This window comes from Carassius carassius, chromosome 18, assembly GCF_963082965.1.
Source record: "Carassius carassius chromosome 18, fCarCar2.1, whole genome shotgun sequence".
Lineage (NCBI taxonomy): Eukaryota > Metazoa > Chordata > Actinopteri > Cypriniformes > Cyprinidae > Carassius > Carassius carassius.
Genome location: NC_081772.1, coordinates 6,000,001 through 6,026,161, shown reverse-complemented (window position 1 = coordinate 6,026,161; position 26,161 = coordinate 6,000,001). Strand labels below are relative to the sequence as shown.

Genomic DNA, 26,161 nt, shown 5'->3' with positions numbered 1-26,161 from the left:
ATCTTGCAGTCAGATCAGCATTGTTTTCATATGCACCTTGTCAATGTACTGATTCTTGACAACCCTATTCTTTAGTTTGGCTGTGGTCTGGGACAGGGACATTCAGGGTCAGTATGGCTTCACGTTCTCACTAAATCTGCTTTATCAGTGAGCACAGGTGCGTCCCTGTGGCCTATTTCATCACAATGCTGAAAGCCTGTTCTTCATCTATCTCTCGTGCCTGTCATCTCATGCCATCCATCTTGTCTTTTCAACCAGCCCCTCATTTTCATCTGAATGGCTGCAGTATGACTACACTGTTTATCATTTCCAGACATGCCCTTGACAACTAAATGTTGGTGCAGACCATCACAGAGATGTTTTCTGGCACATTTTAGCTTACTAGTATTGTTAAGCTTGAATTTTTTGTTGCAAGTAGAATTCCCCCCCTCTTCTTCTTTTGATATGATGTGTCACAATGTCAAGGCCGATTCAGTGTGTCTGAACGCAGAGACTTCAGTGTTTTATGCCACTGATAAATTCTGCTTCCAGTCCGCCTATTCATCCCTGTTGTATTATAAGCACAATGGCCCCATGTTACTATATATCTGTCCTATTAAAAAGATACCTGCTCCACCTTAGAGGAATCAATTATTCCTCAGCTTTCTGTCACACAGCTGTACATGTCTGGCAGACAAACCCTGGCATTAAAGCAGAATTAATTCATTACGGAGAAACTCACCAGCCAGCAGAAGCACAATTATGTCGGCGGATCTCTGTTGCGTTCCTTATCATATTGAATAAGGTTGGAAAAGGTGAGTTTTGGGTCCGTATTACATCACGCAAAATTCAAGAAACAATGTAAATGCAACAGCTGCTTTCACACTGACAGTGTTTCTACTGTGTAACCGAACTGCAGTCATGTTTGGAAATAAAGTGAGTATTTCTCCTAATAATTGCTATTGCTAAATTATAACTTGATCATCATGAAATCTACACTACTTAATTTTTTTTTTAAACTGATACTTTTATTCCACAAGGATGCATTAAAATATGTTAGGGAGGATATTTACTATGTTGTAATAAATATTAATTTCAAATAAATATAACCATTAACAAAAATATTAAGCAACAATATTAAGTTAAAATATTAAGATATTAAAATAAAAAATATTAAAATAAAAAGTTAAAATAAATAAGTTTTCAACATTGATTTATGATATTGATATATATATATATAGAGAGAGAGAGAGTATATTATAATGATTTCTGATTGATCATGTCACACTAAAGACTGGTGTAATGACTGCTGAAAATTTAGATTTCCAATAACAGGAATAAATTATATTTTAAACCTACTTTAAAATAGAAAACCATTCTTTTAACATTTCACAATTTTACTGTAATTGTTATCAAATAAATATAGCCTTGGGGATCGTTCGAAAGTAAAAAAAAAAGAAAACATCTTAATTTTGAAATGTTATTAGCAGCATCTTAAATTGACTAATTTGCAGACATTTCTATCCACAATGTGGATAATCGGATTATCATTTTTATATTAGATAATCAAACTTTCCATAAATATTAGATCTCCTCATGCTAGTAAATTTTGCAGATTTGCATGACTGTAGGGCTGCAACTAACGATTATTTTGATAATCGATTAATCTGTCGATTATTTTTACGATTAATCGATTAATCGGTTTATGTACTTATATTTTAGTTTTTTCCATTTTTCCCCCAAAGTAAATTATTAATAAAGGGTCTTTATCATTCAGCATAGATTTTTAAGAGATTTTAATAATTTTGCATTGTCATATCCTCATCACAAATATACCTGGAGTTGTTTTATTATGTGTTAGTGATCCCTTGTCAAACTCTTCTGCAATCAAAACACTGACCCATACTCTAGCAAATTTCACAAGATTTCAAATAATGTTTTCACCGTGGCAGTCCTTAGAGCTCCTAAAGTAGTTTAACATCCCGAACAAAGCTTATTAAGGAATCTTTCAGAACATATTTTCACGAAGAATAAGGATAAAACAGAATAAGATTGCAGTGCGTTGTATTTTATTATTTACTGGGAAACAGCTTTATAGCTTATGCTGTGAAATTGTAAACAATCCTTCGAATAAAGTGCCAATGGCATGAAACCTGAATGGAACTCACAATTTAAAGTAAAATCCATCAGAAGGTTGTCCAGAAAAAACGGACACACAAAAAACCTGCTGTGTGGAAAAAAAGCAGTGAATACTTAGGAAAAAAAGTGCATTTCAAATATCTTTAAACATTTACCTCTCTCGTTCAGTCATAATTAGGCTGCACGACTGAATTATGAACTGGTAAACGACAAACTGATCACAGAACATGTTTGTAAAGCTTTAAATGTTAACTGTTAAAAAGCAATGTTATCAGCTTTTACAACTAAACATTTGCAAACAACATTGTACTGGAGAATCTGCACAAATAAAAGGCTTAGGGGCCGTTCACATATCGCGCCTAAAACGCTAGGCGCACCCATAGACTGTGCGCACCGCTTTCTCCTTCTTTCCAAAGCGCTCGGGCAGAAGCGCCCCTGAGGCGTCTGCCTTTGCTAAGCAACCATGACGTGCTCTCTCCTAGAAGACGCGGAAATTTCAGCAAAGGATAAATGGATTTGCAGCTCTAAAAATCGCTTGCAGTAGCTCTGCTACTAAATTTATTTCAAAATGGGAATCCATATACAGCTATGATCAGCTGTTCCTTCATCTTGGCTGAGCTTTTAACGTTGTTACGGGAAAGGATGAAGCTGATTATTTAGTTCTTGTCACATGACCCGCGGTGCGCTTGCTGCATTCTGAAAAGTTGAAATGTTTTTAACTCGATGCGGTGTGCACGCGCCTGGAAAAACGGGTGCGTCGCGACCGCGTCGCTTCCATTATGAGCTTCCTACACTGGAAATAACGAACATGAGCGCGCAAAAGACGCGATATGTGAACGGTCCCTTAAACAGTTCAGTAGTGCAGAGTTTACAGGTTAATCTTTTTTGAAGGCTCAAAATAAAGTACTCCTGCTGAATGCTGCAGAGACGCCATTCGGGAAGCACGTGACATAAAACGAGGCCAGCTATTGGCTATTCGCTACTTCTCCTGTTGTACTGGCTGAGTAAATCCTCCGGTGGCTCATTACTGCCACACTTTGGTCACCGCAAATCTGAAATATGCACGAAATAAGCCGCTTACGGCAAATAAATTATTTAGCAACGAATCGGTGACTAAATTAGTTGACAACTATTTTAATAATCGATTTTAATCGATTAAATCGATTCGTTGTTTCAGCTCTACATGACTGTAAATAGAAAAATAGCTGTAAAATTTTAACCGAAAAAAAAGACAATCACTCAGAAATTGCTAGTTAAATTCGCAAGAAAACGAATGGCAAGTAACATGAATTAAACATGAAATTTTGAAGTAGAGGGCAAAATAGTATTTTCTTATAAAGCATGCTACAATGTTGTATTACAACTTGTGCATTTTGGTTGCCATGTATACAGTGTGAATATTATAATTATAAAGGCTGAAATTGGTGCTAAAAATACACACTGCATTGTGTACATGTTGATGTTCAAGAAACCGCAGTTAGAGATCTCTATTATCCATCTGGATGGTATGACTACACAAGCCAGATGTGAGCTGGCTGCTCTGTTTTTACAGCATGTCTTGTATTGCAGCCAAAAGGAAGCGTGTGCAGAGCAGCCATTGACTGGAGCTCTGGGTGTAATTTACTGACTGCGTTCATATGAGAGATCGCTCGGGTTTCCCAATCCAACCTTGATGAAATATCAAGTACAGTCCTCTTTTCTCTGTACATACACTGTAATACATAACTTTAACAGTGTTTTCCTTAAAGATACAAAAGATCTTGTGTGAAGAGAGATGCTCCTTTCCTTCATGCTCATAAAGGCCGCTCTCCGAGTTTATGCATTATATAAAATGTATTAATTTAATGTATATTTATATGAAAACCAATTTTTATGTAACATCTGATGAAACATTTAAGAAAAAAATACAAAAATTAAAATTAGATTTTCTAAAATTATATTCTCACTTACTGCCATGATTCCACCATTCAGGGATAAAAAATGTATCACTAGAAGGCCAAAGTTGAACATTTTAGTTCATATAAATAAAACTTATTATGAGCAATAGTAAAAGTGATGCTTGCTTAAGCAAACACCACTATTATCTGTTTGGATGGTTAATACCAATTCATGGCATGTTTAATAATGCATTAAAAGCAAAATGAGTTGATCTGGGTTACAGCTTCTGGGATTTTAATTTGGTAATGTAGACCTTGTTTTGTCTGCCTGGTTTACCTTGGATTGATCTGATAATAGATTCTCTTTCACAGCAATTCATCTTTTAAGACCTAAATCTGATTTCCAGAAGTATCTGTGAAACATTCACTTTGTTTAATGAAATATCGAAGCATCATTTTAGTTTTGTATTAAGAAAGGTAACACTGCTGTCCACTTGTGATAGACGTCATTTGCATTTGCATTCTTCAGTAAACTTTCTTTCTTGTAACTTGATTTAAAGTTAAAATTCACTCAAATTTGCATGCAGCACCTTTGCTGTAGTTTAGCTGTATTTTCATGTCTCCATACTACACTTTCTGTGCTCTCTGCATGAGCTTTGGTCCTCACGGAGGTGGAAATGTCAAACTTTGTCAAAGCTGTCTCGTGCTTTAAGGCTTTGCTTTCATAGCTTTTTCTTGAACTTTCTTTCCGTTTGTCTTCATACCTGGATCAGACTTATCTATAGGTGAGCGTAACAGGTTTTGTATGGCTTTGAAAGGGTCAGGTGGCTCTCTGCAGCTGTGCTCCATTCCCTGTAGATCCTAACAGTAATTTAAGTAAAAGCTTGTGAAGTCACCATCCACTGACAAAGCAATTTATCTTACTTGGTGGACATCTAGTACTCGACCAACAGTCGCTTCATGCTCACACATACTTGCACTTCCACCTTGAAGTGGCATAGGACAGGACATTTTTGAGCAACCTTCAAGTTTTAACCTACAAGTCTGCTTGACCTTCTTTTACTTTTATTTCCAACATTAAATTTCACACTAAATAATAATATAAATATTTTTATTATTTTATTAATAATAGTAACAATGATATATTGTGTGTGTGTGTGTGTGTGTGTGTGTGTGTGTGTGTGTGTGTGTGTGTGTGTGTGTGTGTATTTTATTTATATGTATATGTATCTATCTGTGTGTGTGTGTGTGTGTTTACACATTTTCTTTTGACCATTTTGTTGTGATTTTGAAATGCCTTGTTATATTTAGTTTTTTTTTTCCTTTTAATAAACATTTGATCGCAAATAAATATATAAATAATAATAATAATCATTATTAATTATTAGTATCAATTGATATTTAATGATAAATGATTATGATAATTTTAATAGGAATAATAACATTAATAATGCTGTAAGTAGTTGCATAAATAACAGCAGCTGTTAATATTTAATAGTTTATTGATGATGAAGCTGATGGTTGTTGTTCTTGTTGTTCTTCTTCTTCTACATATTAAATATAAATTATGATATAAATAGTACGGCATTTAAATAGTTTTTTGTTTGTTGTTGTATTAGTATCATTATTAATAACAATATTTAATAATTAATATTTAATGATACATTGATATGAATATTCAACAATAACAATGTTATTTGTATCAGTAATAAAAAATACAACTTTTCTTGTTAGCAGTATTAATAAAAATGGTTAATATTTAATAATGTATTGATGATGATGATGATTGTTGTTATTACTAAAATATCTATTATTACTTATTATGATAATAAATAATTGCACTTATATACACATAAATAATAATACTGTGAAATGTTTTTAGTATTATTTTATTAATAATTATTTGTAGAGGTTGACCCATATTGTTTTTATTTTTTTTTATACAGCCAATGGTGATATCTTGGAAAGAAGGTGGCCGATATATACCGACAATATAATCTTTATTTTAATTCATATTTAAGAAATTTGAAATAATTTGACAATGGAGTAAAAAATAAATGTGTAAAATAAACATACTTTCTAGCACTATACTAATATTTTTTTCACAAATAAATATTTAATAAAAATATTATAAAAAGGAATAAACGCTGTAATCAACTTTCTATTACTAATAATAGAAATGCAATCATTCTAATACTTGTTGTATACATTTTAATTCCTTTGTTTAACCCTTCTATCTGATTATTAGACAGACTTCTATCCGTATTCGACTGAACTGTGTGAGCACTGTGTGCTCAGGCATTGCCTTTTTTTAGTGCCGTCAAAATAAAAGCCTCAAACACATCGGCCAAGCAGAAAACTGTTATCAGCCAATGCCGATATTTGAAAAATGACAAATATCGGCCTTGACGATATATCGTCCGGCCACTAATTATTAGTTATAGTTAAAGAGTCATAGTAAATTTGCATGGACAAGCACAACTTAATTATGCTTAATTTTGTAATTTGTCAAATGAACATAATCAGACTCCACTGATAAATGTCAACCACAAATTATGACTGTTTTTGATATATATTGAGAATTGTCATCACTTTATTTAAAAATGTCCAGCTTAGTTGCTCTCTCTTGTTTTGTTTACTCTGAGGTTGTAGGGGTTTTATCAGAATCATTAATCAAAGTGATGGCATGCTTTGAGTGACTGGCTCTCCCATGATCTCAGATTGAGCTCATGCTGATGGCATCATAATCTGGAATGATAGTCCACAGTCTCAAATGTGTTATTATTATTATTTTTAAACCTGCTTGAATGCAGAATTGAATGTGGCATCCATCCAAACAACCTGCTCAGTGAATTCACTTGGACGAGATAGCAGCTCACCTTGTGTTTGAAGTAGCAAGGGCGAGCACACAGACTTCATCAAGGCCGTAGGCGCTGGGGAAAACGCTATGAAGCGACGCATGCTTCTTGTTGTTGACCCTCATCCTTGACATGCATACAGAATGATGGACTTGAAGGAAAAGATGTCCTTGTTTAGAGCTGCACAGCGAGAATTATGATCAGTAGTGTGTTTAGATGAAACCAACTCTTCACTGTTACAATTGGGATGATCCATCATGTCTCTGATTTCCTACCATTAAATCCCATTTGTATGATTATTATTGTTTTACTGCTGCAAACTAGTACAGTGCTTTTATTCCCTAGTAAATTTGGAGAAGTCTTTGGATTGCAGTTTGGTTTCTGTCTGTGCCGCCGCCCTCTCTGGTGTTTAGAAAGGCTCTCACGCAGTGATCTGGCTCTGCTCAGGGGACCTTTGTTTTGTGGGCCCTCTGACACACAGGATGAATTACAAGAGGGATGAGTAAATTCGGCTCTATGACAAAGATCTGCACGCAGATTTCTGCAACCCCTTCGCCAAAATAACCCTTTGAAGATGAAGAAGAGCTAAACCTTGAACAACAAATATCGAAAAATATTGTAGAAAACTGTTAATTTAAATATTAAAGACTGAAAGGAGAAAAACTTACTTTTCGAGGCAGGAATCCTGGGCTGATATTTACAAGTGGATTCTAAATATATGGATCAGTGCTGTGTTGTGACAGTATCTTCTGTTTATTTGTCATAAAATTGTGTTTTGATGATAAACTTTAGTTTTATTATGACCGATTTTGCCGAGGTAACATTTTGTCAAAGGTTTTATTGAAATGTGAATTATTTGTGAGACTCGTACATATCGGTAAGAATTTTTTATAAACTAAACTTAAAATGTATATATTTTTTAGACACAAATCTGTTGTTATAGCTAGTCATGATAATTTAAGCAGGCCAAAACTTTCGCCATAGCAAGAGCATAGCATATTATTTTCATTTAGCATTTTATTTAAATATTATTTAATATTGATTTATATTAGTTTCTTATTTAAATGCATAATATTTAAATGCACATTTACCTTCTAAGTGTTTTGGGTCGGTGTGTGTATATATATATATATATATATATATATATATATATATATATATATATATATATATATAAGTCTCTTATGCTTAAAAAGGCTTATTTGATCAAAAATACAGTATAAAAGATTATATAAAATATTTTGAATATGTTAAAATTTTATTTATTCCTGTGATGTAAAGCTGAATTTTCAGCATCATTACTCCAGTCTTCAGAGTCATATGATCCCTCAGAAATCATTCTAATATGCTGATTTGTTGCTCAAAAAAATATTTCTTATTATTATCAATGTGGGAAAAAGCTGTGCTGCTTAATATTTTTGTAGGATTTTTTGATGAATCGACAGATTAAAAGAACAGTATTTATTTGAAACAGAATTTTTTTGTAACATTATAAATGTCTTTACTGTTACGTTCGATCAGTATAATGCATTTGGAATTGTGGTGTTAATGATATATTTATTTTTAATTTAAACAAACACAAGTGTTGAATATGGCCCCTTTAAGTATCACTTAATTAAAAATCATGTTTCTGAATAAAACGGCTTCTGCTCGTAGCGATATGCAGCATATTTGCTGGTTGAGGGATTGGTAGCAGCTCCTTGATGGTTTGAATTGTCAGAGGAGCGGAATGAAGATGACAGGCAGGCAGGCAGCAGGTTTACAGCGGTCCGCGTGCCCTCGTCTTATCTGCTCTTATCAGCCGTCTCCCGGATCCTGCCATCAGCAGAATATCAATGCCTCTCTTTCTGTCAGCCGACTCTGTGTATCATGCAAATATGACTGATAAAATAAATCTGGTGAGTTTATGGGAAGGCAGGGGCAGCCAGAGGTTACACGACTCTACTGCCTCTGTGTGCGGATGAGGTTAGACTAACTTCTGTCTTTTTTATTTCAGGTGTTCAGGAGAAAAGCTGTTGAACTAGGAGAGAAGCTGTTGCCGGCTTTTAAGACCCCTACTGGCATCCCTTGGGCTCTTCTCAACCTAAAGAGGTCAGTGACGCACAAACAAACACATTTCCACACAAACTCCTGAGGCTATCTTCAGCCAAGCAGGTCAGATCTCTCCACTGCCGGTCTTATTAACTCGCAAGTGCTGTATCTTAAAGGTGCTCTAAGCGATGCCGGGAGTCGTAACTTCTTGTTGACGTTCAAATTGTTGTCAAACAAAATGGAAGCTAGCTAGACCCTCCCTCCTCCTCATCCGTGCACTAACCCCCCAAACCCCACCCCCAAATCTTTCTTGTCGTTTATTGGCTGGAACAGTTTGTTATGTTTTGTGGTGCGGGTGAGCCCAGTTTGTTTTTCTTGTTGTTTGTGGAGCCTGTGGTGTCTAGAGAGACCCCGTTTTTTTACAGTGTGTTCAGGGGACAAGCAGCTAGCGGATAGTGAGGAGATGTTTGCTGGATGTGACAAAAAATGTTTTGGCCTAAAAAATGTGTGACATCACTTAGAGCACCTTTAACCCTCTGAAGTCGATTAACGCGGATACGCGTTTTGAGTCATTTTCTCCTGATAACCCCGAAAAGAACAGAGCTGTCAGTTTTAATCGTACAGATAAGAGCAATACATCAATCGAATCTGTAAAGGGTCTACTTTTTTTTGGATACAGACATAACAACAACAAAACTTTGTGCACTTATAAAATAAAGATAACAAACAAGGTGTGCTGTCTGCAGCCTTTGTCTGCGCTGATCTTTATTTACAAACACGTCATTAAAATGAACTGTAACTCCGTGAATACTCAACGAAAATACATGAGAGAGATATCTATAGAAAGCTTGACATGTCTACTTTTAAACAAAACAAGTGCCGCCGAAAACCGATATTCTGTGATAAAGTAATCCATATGAAAACCACACGATGTCTGTTTTTCATGTCTCCCTTCATTATATCTAATGTGACCACGCCCCCGCGCTGAACGCGCTATTCAGATTCAGATTCGCGGCTTGAATACGCCCATAACAGAAGAAAAAGCAGCCAGACTATTCTTCAAGTTTTTATTTTACTGTTTGCTTCGCGATGAGAGGAATAAGACATAATTCACCCCAAAAAGATGTCATGTGGTTGAGGATTTGAGAAATGGATTTCCTCAGAAAAAAAAGAATGAAGCACTTTATTCAGCAGAGATCATAAACATGAGTAAGTCTCTTTTTATTTATTTATATACTTTTACTAGTTTTCACATAACGTGTAAACGTTTTACTAGTTAGACTTTTTCCAAAGACTTTTTCCAAACTAAAATTCCTGACTAAATATATAATCAAATGAAACATTATGAAGTTTCAATAACAATATACAATACTATTCACTATACTACTTCAATAGCTTGATGTAAATAATATAAATGTAACAAATAAATAACTGTAGGCTAACAAATGTAAAAACAATGCTGTTCTTTCATTTTATTCCCCCTAAAAAAAATTATCAGCTCTTTTCAACATTAATAATAATGATGATAATAATAACAACAAATGTTTTTTTTTTTTTTTTTTTGTAGAAAATAAGATTGTTAAAAGGATTTCTGAAGGATTGTGTGACTGGAGTAAGCATGCCAAACAATTTGTTTGAAAGTCAGCTTTGATTGTTTCTAATAAACTGTTTAACTGCTCCCCCAAGTGGATATTAAATTATGTTGTGGGATAATTAAATATATTCTTAATAAACTACAAACATAAAATGATATAGATTTATTTTGTTCTCACATTCTTTCTTGTAACTCCTTCCTCTCAGTGGCACAGATGATTGAATGGCTCATTATGCAGCTCATTATGCAGGCCTTTGTCTTCTCAGGTGTAAATCACAATGATATTCATGGTAGTTGACGCCTACTCGCATATGACTTTTACCAACAAAAAGTGTCTTAGAAAATGTAAATCAATATATTGTTTTCTGTAAGTGAGTAAACAAGATGATTTTCACATAATTTAGAAAAAAAAATTCTAGGCTACAAGCTCCAGTTCTCAAAAGTCCCGGGAACCAATGTTCTCTGTGTTTTTTTGCCTTTTTCAAGTGTTTTAACATTTTTAGTTTTTCACTAACCACGCATAATATTTTTTTTCTCAAAAACACAATCATGTACATACATGCATTTTACATATTATTATAGCCCAGTTTGTGCTGTTTACAGTGAGATTAGACTTTACCCATTCAGATATTTATAAGAAACTGAAAAAAGCACAAATGTCAGGGCATGACAAAATCTGTGACAGAGAGCCGTTGCTGGGTTTGAGGCTTACCCCCAACTTCCACCAGATGCGTAACGGCTGCGTAATGGCTCCGCTGCGTGACAGCTCCGTGTTCCGTCGTCCGTCAATACCCACCAGGTCCAATATCATTGTGATTTACACCTGAGAAGACAAAGGCCTGCATAATGAGCGGCATAATGAGCCATTCAATCATCTGTGCCACTGAGAGGAAGGAGTTACAAGAAAGAATGTGAGAACAAAATAAATCTATATCATTTTATGTTTGTAGTTTATTAAGAATATATTTAATTATCCCACAACATAATTTAATATCCACTTGGGGGAGCAGTTAAACAGTTTATTAGAAACAATCAAAGCTGACTTTCAAACAAATCCTATACTCCTTCGGATGGAAAACTGTTCCTGGTTTGGTAGTTCTGTATAGAAACTACATATCGCGCGATCACACCAGAATTCGCGAGATTACATGGGGCATCGTGACGTCAGCTGTCAGTCATGACCGCAGCCGTTCCGCAACCAATACGGACCTGGTGGGTATTGACGGACGACGGAACACGGAGCTGTCACGCAGCGGAGCCGTTATGCAGCCGTTACGCATCTGGTGGAAGTTGGGCTCTCTGTCACAGATATGATAATGAACAAACAGTATGGTTTTCTGACTGTTAAAGTGCTGCTTGCGTTGTTGTTGTTTTATGCTGTTATCCATTTTTTTTTTCAGCTAGCTTGGTCTCAGAAATATCAGTTAAAGGAATAGTTCACACAAAAATGAAAATTTGCTGTTAATTTTCTCCCCTTCAGGCCATCCAAGATGTAGGTGATTATTTACAACATTTACCTGTAGTCCAGATGTCATGCTTCTTTATATATATATATACCGTTAGTCCGATTTTCACCAAATTTGACGTGGATCATCTTCAGTCCAAGCTGGTAAAAAGTTATGGATTTCGTGTCGATATACGAAACGGTTCTCATTTTGCGCATCAGCGAATTTACTGGAAGGGTGCCAAAATGCATTTGAAGCTGTATCTCTGCAAAGCTTTGACATATTTGCACCAAACTTTGTATGTGTCATCGTCACCTTACACTGACCATGACACATAAATTTGGTAAAAGCGCCACCTATTGGTCAAGAGTAATAAACCATTCATTAACCATGAATAATTACACTTATAAAAATGCTAATAACTTTTTAATTTATTAGCCTATTGCAATGAAACTGGTCTCAAAATATTCCCTGGCTAATGCCGATAACATAGATACCTAATATGCCAGAGTAAGTTGAACCTTCTGTCCGCCATTTTGATTTGTTGAAAACCTACTCTTGCGAACTCCTCATTAACCGTTTGTTCGATTTTCACCAAAATTTAATCAGATGATCTTTAGACTGTGTTGACAAAATGTTATGGATTTCGTGTAGATAAACAAAACTATATTCGCATACCACAGCGACGAATTCGAGCCATGATGCCAAAATGACACTTCAAGTTGTGTCTTTGCAATGCTTTAGCATATTGACACCAAACTTTTTGTGTGTTATTGTCACCTCACACAGAACACACCAAAATGATTTGGTTACATCGCCACCTGTTGGTAAAACGTGATAGGCCATTTAATCATATTACTAGTGGCTGTATTTATGATTTTTCAGCCTTTTCAATTACAATCATCTTAAAATTGCTGTAATTGCTCATTGTTGCATTTGGTGTGATTCTCCATGTCATGCTTAGCTCCTCAATTTGCCAGTGGAGTGCTTGGCCCCGTAATTGCTGCTTGCAGCTATATTTATTATTATTATTATTATTATTATTACAGTTTATTGTACTTTCAGAAAAAATCTGATATTTAATGTATCAAATATCATATTTGGTACATCAGGCTTTATGTTTCATATAATATGATAAAGGTGAGGGGTGGTCACCTTTTAACAGGGCCCAAAATAAAATATGCAGTTTGTTGCAGTTTTTTATATTTATATGGCTAGAAAGTTACATTTTGATAATGTAATGTACTTCAGTGAGATCTTTGTAACAGTATAGCAGATTACTTGAATAAAATGCATATACATTTCAGTTCTCACACTATATTTCCCGATAATATGTCTGAGATGATCTCTCAATGCTAAGTTTTATGATTACAGCTCTGAAGTTTCGATATCTATAATGCAATGGAGTGCAATGATGATTTAGAGACAAAAAATAAATGTTCTTTATAAGCCGCCTGTGTCATATTCTATACATTTTAACATGATTTTCAAAATAAACGCTCTACAGATAATCAAGTAACTTAACTTTAAGTCCAGTAAATGTTCATTTTGAAATAATACTAATATAACATTTATTCCTCACATCTACTTTATGACAGTCAGAAAATATTTTACAGCAAATTGACGTGTGTACTATGAACTAAGTATAATACAATTATGATAGGATTTTACTTGCTACAAAAGTATAATCTGCCAATCAGACAATAGAAGACATAGAAGTTTTCTGTGCTCAACAGGTTTATCAGCAAGTTTTGATCATGCTAATAATTTAGAGGCTTTAATTTATATATTATATCTCACAGTTGGCTTTATAGGGTTTGCACTAATGTCAGACTTATCTTTCATTATAAATCTTATCTTTTGGATTGCAACCATCGCTTTTTATGCAAAAAGAGAAAATACTCAATTAAGATCAAATAGATTTCATTTGTGGTGTATTTGATTCACTGTATTATCCAAAGCTGTTACTTTACAGCAAAAAATACATATATTAGGGTAATAGACCATGACCATTATATAAAATGACATAAAATAGATTATATGGTCATACGGCCCATTTCCTGATTCATACACTTCACAACAATGTCAGAGATCCCAGATGTCCTGGTGTGTGATGGATGTCTGGCCACCCGGAGCTCTTCAACCGTAGGCAAGCAGGAAATCAGTGCAGAGATCTTGAGAAAGACAGAGTTATCCCTCGACTGACAGACTACACAACTCTTGTCTTTTTGCAGTCAGGCACCGCTGGCGAGGACAATGCAGAACGAGTGGGTGGCACATGGCAGAGAGCAGAAACATACTTCAGTGTTTAACAAAGGTTTTTTATATTAGCTTGAGTGTCCGCGGTGTGTTTCCTTGTTTAAACTGGAGTGAAGTGCTCTGACAAATGCTCTAAATGGAGCGGCCAAGCATTTTATAACAAGGAGCGCCTTATAACACAGCTACAGGACAAATGGTCTTCACTTCCTGTCAGTAAATATAGCTTTCCACCATATCTGCACTTAGCACAAGTGCTCCTATCACCTCTAGCAAAGGCGTTTTCCTCCCTTCATGTGTGTCACATACATCATTAATTCCGTCCACATCGCTAATGCTGTTTGCTTCCACACTATTGTTCGCTTTGGCTCGAGGCACCTGTGGTGCCGCCACCATATGCCTGTAATTCGTGTCGCAGACCCTTTTCAGGCTGATTGTGGCTCTGTAAGTGTATTCATCTAGTGGGCAGATGTATCCTAATGCATCTTCATGAAATGTGCACAGTTGAAGGGATTTCAAAGAAGGACAATATTACGAGCTAAACTCCGTTTGAAGGTAGTATTGAACTCAAACTTGTGAGCTACAGTGGGATCTGATGTATTCACATTCATATCCTCATGTATTTATCCCCTTAATTTAGTAATTCATTTCTAAAGTACACATAACAAATATGAAGTGTATTAAATATAAATGTATTATTACATATAATATAATAAATTACATTTATATAGAGATAGCTGTATAACACATATTAGTTATTGTGTTATATTGTAGATATATACATATAATACAAATAAATCAAAGTATTTATATTAGATTAATTATATAAGATTTATTTACATATAAATTAATCGATGTGATAAAAATTAAAAATTTATATTCCTTAAATTTATTATATCCATTTAATTATCACCAGTTTTTATGCCTGTTTTGTTATTTTGTTTCATGCTGTATTTATATTAGTGTTACATTTGTACATTAATAAATCATTTAGATTTATTTTTTATAATAGAAATATGTGTAAGATAGTATAGTATATTTTTAAATAACTTATTTTATTTATTTATATATATATATATATATATATATATATATATATATATATGTATGTGTATATATATATATGTGTGTATATATGTGTATATATGTATATAAAAAAAAAAAAATATATATATATATATATATATATATATATATATATATATATATATTAGTTAGAGCTTTTAAACACACAGTGATGAGCTGTTGTTTGTTCTGAGGGGTCCTCGGTGGTCCCATCATCCTTTATTTAGCCCTGTGTTCCTGTCAGTTGAAAGTTCCAGAGAGAAGATCATAATCATATTCAGTGTTTGATGAGGGCATGAATCACAGCCATCATCAGTTTCTAAGCTATGAATTCATATTCTCTTCTGAATCCGTTTAATTGAGCAAGCCTAGAGATCTCATCGAAGACGGTCAAATGATGCAGTAGTTATGAAACCCACTTATTAGGAAAAGGTAATAAACAGCACGTAAATCTAAATTAAAACACAGTATGTTTGGACAGATTTCACATTTATGCACTCGCCAGTGTGAGTATTGACCCACTTGCAGTAGCAATCAGCCTCAAGCCAACAGAAATTTGAATTTCTATGTGGTATGTGGGCTTTATTATTCATTTATTTTTATCTGTCTACTGTGAGTCCCCAGTGTTGGGGTGAGAAAAGACCGAAGAGGCCTAATTTTACAGACAACGTTGACCCAGATTTGGCTAGAGCAAAACTGAAGGTCTTGTGGTTGACTTTCCCTTCACATCGTTTGCTTGAAAGCAGTCTCACTGCGTGAGCAAAATCCTCACACAGTGTGGACAATCATAATGTGTAGTCTCTAATTGTGGTGTAAAATCCAAATGTGAACATTTATTGCTGCTTCGAAATGCAAAAAGCATTTGTTCAATTAACTGTAAGACAACGCGACTCCCGGCGTGTTTGAAATTAAACCAGCAGTAAATGTGTCATTATTTGCTCATTGATTCTTGATGCAGCTGTTTCCTTTTGTTCCATTTTCTGCTTTAAAGGAGTGTTGCAATTGTTTCAGTGGTTTAATCCTTGATTACTGCTTTTTTCTTTTTCAACACTTCAACACTTTAAATTTACTTGTAAAAGACAAAATTGTGAAGCAGTTCATTCTAAGGTATTTGAAAGTGGAATTGAAAACATTGTTTGGTTGGAAGAGGAAGAAGAGAAAGAAATAGTAGATTAATGGCCAGTTCTTTTCATAGAGATATTAAACATTTTCATGTGTAAGCACCACTTTCAACGGCTCTCTTTAGCTGATGGTCTGGCTTAATGTATTTGAAAAAGACTGAAATTTCTAGGAGCAGCATTTACAAAACATTGTAATGACAATAATTTCTTGGAGAACGGTTTTCTTCTTATTTTCTAACTTAGGGGGAAAAAATCAAGAAAATTTAGTTTTCGTTAAAAAAGGTTTTTTTGTTTTTTTTATAAAGAAAAAGAATGAAAGTCACCCTCATGTTTTTCTAAACCTGTGTGACTTCCATGTGCAATAACACACACCAAAAAAAAAAAAAATTATAATGTGAACAGCAGTTGTATCCATACAATGAAAATAAAAATGGACTACATTGAATTTGGACAAAACACATGGACAAAAAAAGTTTTACAGAGACATCCATCTATCCATCCATCCAATTATCCATTTATCTATTTATTTATTAGCAAGTAAATTTTTTTAGGCCCCAAAAATTGGACAATTTGATGGTATATGTTGCATTAGATCATCCCTGCGACTGCCTGTCAAGGACATGGAGCTCTTTAAACTACTGAAGTGTCAAACGCTCAAGCCATCATCCAGTACCTGCCCTCTTACGCTTCTTCCTGCAGTCCTGAATTCCTGCAAATTCCACATTTGTTCCTCGTTAACTATTCAAGAGGGAAAAGTTCCCTTCATGCATAAACATAAGTCCTTCGTTACAGACGAAGCCCCCCCCCCCCCCCCCCCCATGTTCCCCTTGGTTAAAGTCAAGCAGCCTGAAGCATTTCTCTATTTTTACTTTTTCCCTCCATCTTACCCTTTCCTTCCTTTTACCCGGTCTGTTGTCAGCCCATCTAGTCATGTGTTCGTGTGACTGTTGACCCCTTTTGCTGAAGAGTTTTTTAACGTCCTCTGCTCAGTGAAATGTTTCATGGTCATTTTTCTGCAGCTTATCTCTCTTCTGCACTCCATCCTGGTGCTTTTTATGTAAACTTGAAAGGCAGATAAAGGATTCCCAAATCAAATTTACCATGCTACCTGACTGACATCACTTTAATTCTGTTTATCCAACTTCGCTTCAAGTAAAGTGAAGGTCCTGCTTGCTGCATGGTCAAGAGAAGAGCAAAGTCTTTCACTAAAAGCATGTTAAGGCCATGCTTTTTACTTCTAAGCATCTAATTATATATATATATATATATACCCATTTTTTGGAACTTAACCAATACTGTACTCATGTCAGAGAGGTGGAATTGTACAAAATGGGTAAAAATTTACATGGAAGTTGTTCACCATAGCAACAAGGCTGAGCCATCCTTTACTTTAATTAGTGTCACCTGCAAACAAAACAATCACAGTTACTGTTGCTCATACCTATGAGTATTAATGGACACATACACACATCCTTTTTTTATTATTTAAATATGTATTCGGTCTACTCCATGCGTGCATGCACGTGTTGACCCTCATGTTTTTCCAAACCCATATGACTTCAGTTTGCAGTAACATGAAAGAAGATAATTTGTGGAACTGTTTTATCCATAAAATAAAATAAAAAGCATATTAGACTACATTGACTATGGCCAAAAAAATATATATATTTTAAATGTTTTATCATTGTTATATTTTATAAAGAATGTAATAATGGGGAAAAAGGTAAAAAATATTTTTTTTTATTTTTAACTATTACATATTTTTTGTATAATCTTTTTTTTTTATCAGTTGTCCTAATAAATTTCATAATTTTTTTTTTTCATCCATCCCTTTTCATAAATAATGTTGTCTTTAAGTATTATTAGTATTATTGTGTTTTCTTGACAAAGACAATTTGCAATAAGCTGGTATAGTTTTGTTGATTATTGAGGCCAATAGTGCGTTTAATATATTTATCATGTTTATTTTTAATCCGCACAATAAAGTTTCATCTCTTAATTCATCTCGTTTAATCAATGAGGCACTTATGTACTAATTCACCTCCTTGAACAATCAACTGCAAGGCAATCACTGTCTGACTTCACCTGTTGAGAGCAATTTTTCCATTACTACGCTAAATCCACAGATTTGTTTGAGAGATGTTGTGGAGAGCTAAAAGGAGAGAGTCTATTGCTGGTTCTTAATAGGGTGGTACTCACTTTTAAATGTGCAATTTTCACCCATTGATGATGAAACTCCTTAAATTCAGTAGACCTACATTGAAAGACACATGCAGATGGGTTTTTCTGATTTAAACTGGTAATCAATCACCAAGAACATCCTAGCAACCACATAGCAACAAAAGAAAAAAACTAAACAAATCTAGTTCCCCTATGATGTCACATGTCTGTATATATACATGGCACAGTGAGTCAAACCAATAGCATAAGCATGCATGCTTGAATAAGAAACACTCAAGAAAGTGATGGAGTGTCAATCAACACTAATTTTCTGTTGAGGTAAATGTGTTTTTCACATAATGTATTCGTTTCATAAAAAGGCAAGACAGTAACTGCATGACGGCTGCACTTTGCTGAGATGTTCATTGTTGGTTGGAAATGAAAGCTTCATAACCGTGCTTTGAATAGGCCACATGCTGCGTGCTTTTCTGCCATCATTTTCCTCTCTAGATAATTGATGTCCTCTAAATGGTATCTTACAATTGTTCATGTTTATTTCAGTTACTCATCTATTATGGGCATACGTAGGGGTTACATAACAGGCTTATTTATGCATGATGGATGCTTTTGATAAGGATTGATGAGGACATTTCTTCTGGCCGTGCCAAAAAAAAAAAGAAGGTGAGAGGTCAGACAATAATGAGAAATTTCTCTTCCCTCGCCCTCCTCTGAGAGCTTAGCATACTCCCCTCTCACCCCAGACGAAATAAAGTCGAACAAAATGACGGAAAATTGTTCTACAGTTTAATTGAGCTTTACATTAAGCAGATGTCATGGAGTAAAGAATAGTATAAACGTTCTTTTGCTAATCTCCGTTTTATTATGACAAATGGCCGAGTCGCCACTGTGCCCCCAGGCTCTTAAACTCTAGCAGGATAATCAATTCAGAAGACTTGGGCTGTTAGGAATATGTGCATGATGTGATTCGCCTAATTTCAGAGGCATTTTGCTGTTGATCATTGCTGGAGCAGTCATAACCATTACCAGTATGACTGTGCTGCTTTTATTGCCTGCAGACGTTAATGAAAGTTAAACAAACGCATACAATTTCATCCTATCGGATCAATATCACTGTTATGTGGGGTGCGACTCCTTTATAGATCTCTGTAATGTATAGCATGCCTATGCGGCCTCTGGCCTACATGAATGAAATGTTAGGTTGGAGACGAGAGAGAAGGAGAGAATGTCATTGTGAGACTCTGGTCTGATGTCAAACATAAAGGCTAGGTTCTGTAGCAGCCTGAGGATACATGAGCTTTGGTTAATTTGGTGGAGTTCGTATTTCACTCCAGAGCTATTTAATTATTCAGGCTAATGGTATTTTCTCAGAGCTCTGGCAGATAATTTGTTATGTATCCCTTACTGCTCATTAAGTGTCCAAATGTAAGGGACATAGGTCTACATAGAAAGACAGCTGAGAAAGAACTAGCTTTTCTGTCTGCCTCTTAAAAGTTTGCATATTTAAACAAATGAAACAGATGGACATTCGCTTGCTTTAAAGAAGACATTGCATGCCTATTTAATGCAAAATTGACATACATCTGGGTTTAGCAGATGCTTTTATCCAAAGTAAGTAAAAACAGTTTGTCAAAAGTCCAGAAATATATGCTGTATCTAGCCGTGTAGAGTACCACAATCAGACCAATGCTTAATAAATCATGACTTAATTCTGATTAAACAAAATTGACGTATTGAATAATAGACAAAAATGACTTAAGCCTTAAGTATTTACATGAAATTAAATTAAAACTCCATGAAATGCCACCATATTCAGTAATATGTCACTGTTCTTATGTAATTTCACTGTAGAATGGAAACTTTTCATTCATGTAAAATATATTCTCGGCCGTTGAATATTATGTAAAGGAATTTTCTATCAGCATACGTATGAAATATCATTAGATGGCAGATAATTAGGTAAGTGTGGAATCTCAGGAAAGAGCCTTTATCATCTATTTGTTGTGTGCCTGGCATCTCTTTTCCCTTCGTTTTTGTGTTACATGCTCTAATCATCTGTGTAATGAAAAACAAATTGGTTTGGCACAGCTCAGGGCTCTACACTAACATTTGCTTTGGAGCACTCGTGCCCTTAGGGGCTCAGTCAGAATTTCTTTTTTTTTCTTTTTTTCTTGATAATGCCGTAATAATGTGTGACAATAAAACATATGCACAAGCAAACACTGAAAACTGATGTAAGTAGTACTGCAACAATTCAGAAACACAAGATTAATGTGGGATAGAGTACATGCCGATGGTTTCAAGAATGAACGTTTTTCAGGGAACCTGACAGGCAGCAGATTTGAGTGAGGAACATTTGATAAAGAACATTTTATATTAAGAAGTATATATTAACCTGCTTTAAACTGTAACATTAACTGAATACATGAATAGCCCAAAGTCTAGTGGAGTACATTTTACAAGAAAATTAAATTTTAGTCTTTCTACTTCAAGGCGTCATTTAATTATTTAAAATGTATTTTACTTTAATTTATTAGCCATTTCTGATTCAATGTTTCTAAACCATTTTTTCCCCCCCAGTGTAACAAAACATTAACAGCTATTCAAGATTTCAATGTAATCAAACTTTTATTTGAATGTGTTTTAACTATTGACCTGTTGAGTGTTATACATGTAAAACTTGTTTTTACAAGATATATGACTGAAAGTTCCTGTGAAATTTGGTTCACATAAACGGTCACATTGTTATTGAAGTCTACATGGTGTAATTAAAGTCCAATTAAAGTGAAGACACCCAAAATAATCCTTAAACCATCGGATATGGGATGTTTTGTTGATTTTGAAAAGCAGCCAGCCACAGTGTCATTTGAATGCAAGTTGTTTATGTTAGCAAGTTTTCGTCAGATGCCACTGAATGCATTTTCACATTCACACACATCAGTTTCCTCACACAGTAGAGTCCTGCAGCGTGTGTAATGCACAGAGCTCTGTAGTGCCAGACGCAGATCAGCGCCGTGTAAAAAATGATGACATTGGTAGCAACATTCCAAAGGTGTTTACACGCGTTTCCTGCTGTGGCCTGAAATATGAGGCCTTTACCTCATTTTTTGTTATTAAGAATTCACTACCACAGGCTAGAAAATATCCTCTTGCAGTCAAAGTGACATGCGTGGACTTTGCCATACAGATGCATCACACATAGAAAAACATTCACATAAAATGCCTCCAAATTAAGTTCGAGTACTCCGTTCCTCCAGGCCAGAGCTACTGTGGGTAATTTGCTGTCTTAATGACATAAATATCTTGCACGGTCTGTTTTGTAGAATTAGGCTTTAAAAATAAAGTGGAGAATGTCGTTCTTTTAAAGCTGTGATTACGTGTCAAACTCAGCCGTGATTTATCTTCATAATTGGTGTAGACACAGAGGCCCACACAGAGCGCATCTGATGTCGGGCTAGGAGCAGCTGGTCATGAGACGTGGCTTCCATTTTCAGGCCGGAGTTAAGTTGTCAGCTTTTAGTTGGAAGCGTGCCAGTGAAAGTCAATAAAGGCGGCTCTAAACACTGAAGAAAAACACGGCCGCTCTGTAAAACAAGGCCATGAAATCAACTTGGCAGCCATGTAAGATGTGTTAAGTACTGAATTTTTTTTTTATATGTACGTACGTGTGTGTGTGTGTTTTATTTATTCATGTTTATTTATATATATTTAGTTATTTAGTTCATTCACAAGCAGATACTGTACTGTATATATTCAAATAAATAAATCAATTTTTATTACTAAATATTATGTTTTCTGTTTGAATATATTGTAAATTCAAGTTTATTCCTGTTTTGCAAAGCTGAATTTTCAGCATGATTACTCCAGTCTTCAGTGTCACGTGATCCTTCAGAAATCTATCTAAAATGCTGATTTGGCGCTCAATATTTGTTCATAATCAGTGTTTTTGATTATTATCAGTTTTGAAAACAGTTATGTTTTATAGAAACCCTGATAGAAACCGTTTTTTTTTTCAGGATTCTTCAAATATACAATAGAAAATTTAAAAGAACTTTTAAATAAGAAATATTTTGTAACAATTTCTTTTTTACCTCAATTTATTGCATTCTTGCTGAAAAGTATTAATTTCTTTTTTTATTATTATTATTATACCCTAAACCTTTGAACTACAGTGTATACAATCAACTGAAATTCTCACCAATAATATCAAAGCCCTGAATCCAATCAAGTCTGATGATTAAAATCAGGTCCTGCCTTATTTCTCTCTGAATATTCGTTTTCATTCTGAAATACATCAAATTAGACAAGTCGCAATTTTGACTGGTTGAAGGTTTTCTGAGCAACACAAAATGTAAAGTATAAACACACAGCTCATGATTGCAGAGTTACTGAAATAAATTTGATCTCTCCTCATGTAATTCCTCTTCCTCATGCAGTGGGATCGGCAGAAACTGGCCATGGGCTTCAGGAGGAAGCAGTATTCTTGCCGAATACGGGACGCTGCATTTGGAGTTCATGCATCTCAGTGCTCTTTCAGGGAGACCAGTTTTTGCCGAGAAGGTGAGCAGCAGTTCAGGCGTCACGCCTCTGCAGTGTATTAAACACCACACTGAACTAAATGTGAATTTGGAGCGGTCGTGAATTGTTATAAAAGCTGACCACAGTGACCCAGGATGACCTCTGCTCGTAACCGTTATATTGATGCTCTTTTCGCTTCAATCCTCATATCTGATTCTCTCCGAATGAATCTGCTGACCTGACCTGCAATATAGACACAGACAAATGACACTATTACAAGCTCTGAATGAGGCTGTGCAAACTGTGAAAGTGACCTAGTCTGTAGATTCATGAGTTCTGTCCCTTGTTTACTGCGTTATTGGATGAGCTTAGCTATGGCTTAATTTGACGTGATGATATAAGCGATATGTGCTGTGCCATTGCAGGTAATGAACATCAGAAAGGTGCTGAATCGACTGGACAAACCTCAAGGATTGTACCCGAATTACCTGAACCCTAACAGTGGACAGTGGGGCCAGCGTAAGTCCAGAAACACATGCACATACTGAAGAACCTCAGAAGTGTTCATTGAAATGTAATTTTCTCAAAAGGTTTTCCCAGTAATGTCATGATTAAAATGAGTGTCTTTATCTGTATGTAAGTGGAATTGATCTATAAGTGTTTCTCTTATAGATAGAGGGCTGATTTGTTTAGTCAGTGTGAGATAGATAGACAGACAGACAGACAGACAGAACACTGACAAAACCAGCAACAAGTTGTAATCGCTGATTACAGCCAGCTTTTGACATTTTTGGGTGTAATCTGTAGCAGACGGTTTGTGCACATGCCATATGAGACTTTGGCTTGACCAGTGGCAGCCCTGAAACTGTAGAGAAATGTCAACTTTCTCACCACATCTGTTGTCATCGTGCTTTAGGAGTTAAAAAAGCCAGAAATATACACACTTTTTTTCCTTAAGTTCATGCTGTAGACGACACACATATCAGTAGTTTGGGATGTTTTATGCTGGTCCCGCAGCAACTGGAATGACGACTTCAGTGAGGCCTGCTCTGCTGCGTTAGCCGGCTTTCGTGTCGTCCTCGCTCCAAGGGGTTTACTGGCGGCTTAGCGTGGAGAGCATGCATTGGAGCAAGTCTTTCTTTTTTCGCTTCGACAAAAGTCATTTGTTTAGACGATCGTAAACAGAAATGATCTGAGATGGCAGCAAGCTGCAGGGAAGATGCGATGGTAACGTGCGGCTGCACTTAAAAATAGCTGTCAGTCTTTTTGCTTCGCACAAGTAACCCAGAACAGTCCTGAAGGGCTTTCCATATGGGTCAGTTGTCATGTTTGGGTTTGAGCAGCTTGAAGCTTTAGGGTTAACCTTAATGAAACAACAACATGAATCAACCATCCTATAAATTCCACAATCTACCCTTCCTCTCTTTTATCTTTTTTTTTTTTCATCGTCATACATCAAACTTCGTTTTGCACTGTCAGAGATTCTCAGTGTTTCAGAGCTGTCTCCAGTTTAACTGCATGTGTGCCACTCGACAGAAGTTTCATAAGCTAGTAAGCGGTCTTATGAGGTTACATCCTACCGAATTGAAAACTCATGAGAGACTGAATAGCAGTGCTTGTTTTAACTTTATATAGGGGGACATTTAGTCACCCTCAAGTCCTTCCCACTTTTCTCTTTTGTGAAACACAAAAGGAAGTGTTGGGCTGAATATCTGAGCCCTAATAAAAAAGTAGTTAATGATTTGTACCGTTAAGCTCCAGAATGGACAAAAAAAGTCTCAGAAATTGTACATATAATTTTTCACAAGTTTTCTGAAGCCACGCTGCTATGTTGTCACATTGCACTTGTAGCCCCACCCACAGTGAAATCTCATTGGTTCATACCCCCATTCCACATCAGACAATGAATATGTTTCGATTAGCTGTAGTTTTGGCACTTAATAGTTTTTCTTTCAGTAAGAACTTGCTGTGTTGTGAGTAAGTATGAAATGTGGGGCTATGATCGAGCACCTGATGTGCATGAGGTCTGTTTCAGGGTTGCTCTGTGTGCTTCAGTGCTACAGAGAGGCTTCAAATGTTCCCAGTGTCTGTTGGGTAATAATCTCAACTGGTCATCAGGTTTCGCTCAGGAAGCACTGCAAGACCTGACAACAAAACTCCTGTTTCCTGCTGTCAAGCTTTTACCAACAGAGACCTCACAGATCCTTTGCACAACAAAGCCCTCTTACCACCAACGCAGTACAGTTTGGAGTTTCTTTGTGATGTGTGTGAATTGTTATTACGACAGTGGGGAAAAGCCATCTTATATGACTAAGAAACTAAATCGGGTAGTGCAGAGGTGCTCAAAGTCTGGCCTACAGGCAAATCCAGTCTGCCTCGAGTTCATCAATGACCTCCTGTTGAAGTCTTTTAAAGAATTTTTGTTTGAGAATTCAATCACTGCTTCTGTGTCTGCGCTGCAAGAAAATGAAACGACCTCTCTTATTATAATAAATAAAGCAGTGCAAGAAAGACTTCTCGTCACTGTCACCGGAGCGATCTAGTTTTGTCATGTCACTTTGCTTGCAGTGTAGAGCTTTATTTTTATAGTTTTTAAGTGCACTTTTACATTAAATTATACTACCATTGAAAGCTGTGTGGTAGCTAAGGTTTTTTTTTTCTCCAACAAGGATGCCTTAAATTGAAAGAATTTGACATTGTTGGAACAAGTTGAAACATTAACAGAATTTTTTATTCACTTTGACTGCATTGTTCTGGAAAATGAGAAGGCTCCGACCAGCACTTATGACTGGATATATATCCGAGCACATGTAGCTGTAATTGTTGGTTACTGCACATTTTAAAACAATATCAAAGTCAAGGATTGGCTATTAGCAGGTCATTTCATTAACTAGCCCCTGGTACACATTTTGGCCCATGAGCTGCATAATTTGAGTATCCCAGCGGAAGATTAACAAAAATTTGCCTAATTCAGAAATTTAGCTAACAAATTTAGTGCTAACAGGCAAAATGGGTACCATAATAGCCCCTCTGACATTTGAAATAAGAATTTAATCTTAAGAAAAATCCTTGTTTTTCCTTTCTGTGCATTTTCTCTGAA

The 26,161-nt window shown here is 35.5% G+C and overlaps 1 protein-coding gene across 1 annotated transcript in view; it reads left to right on the top strand.

The window, feature by feature from the left end:
* LOC132092206 (mannosyl-oligosaccharide 1,2-alpha-mannosidase IA-like) overlaps positions 1–26,161 on the top strand; it is a 114,154-nt gene that overhangs the window by 73,208 nt on the left and 14,785 nt on the right. Inside the window, exons 5-7 of the mRNA XM_059498353.1 lie at positions 8,850–8,944; positions 22,980–23,103; positions 23,487–23,580. Coding sequence (XP_059354336.1) covers positions 8,850–8,944; positions 22,980–23,103; positions 23,487–23,580 — 313 coding nt within the window. The remainder of the gene's footprint in view (positions 1–8,849; positions 8,945–22,979; positions 23,104–23,486; positions 23,581–26,161) is intronic.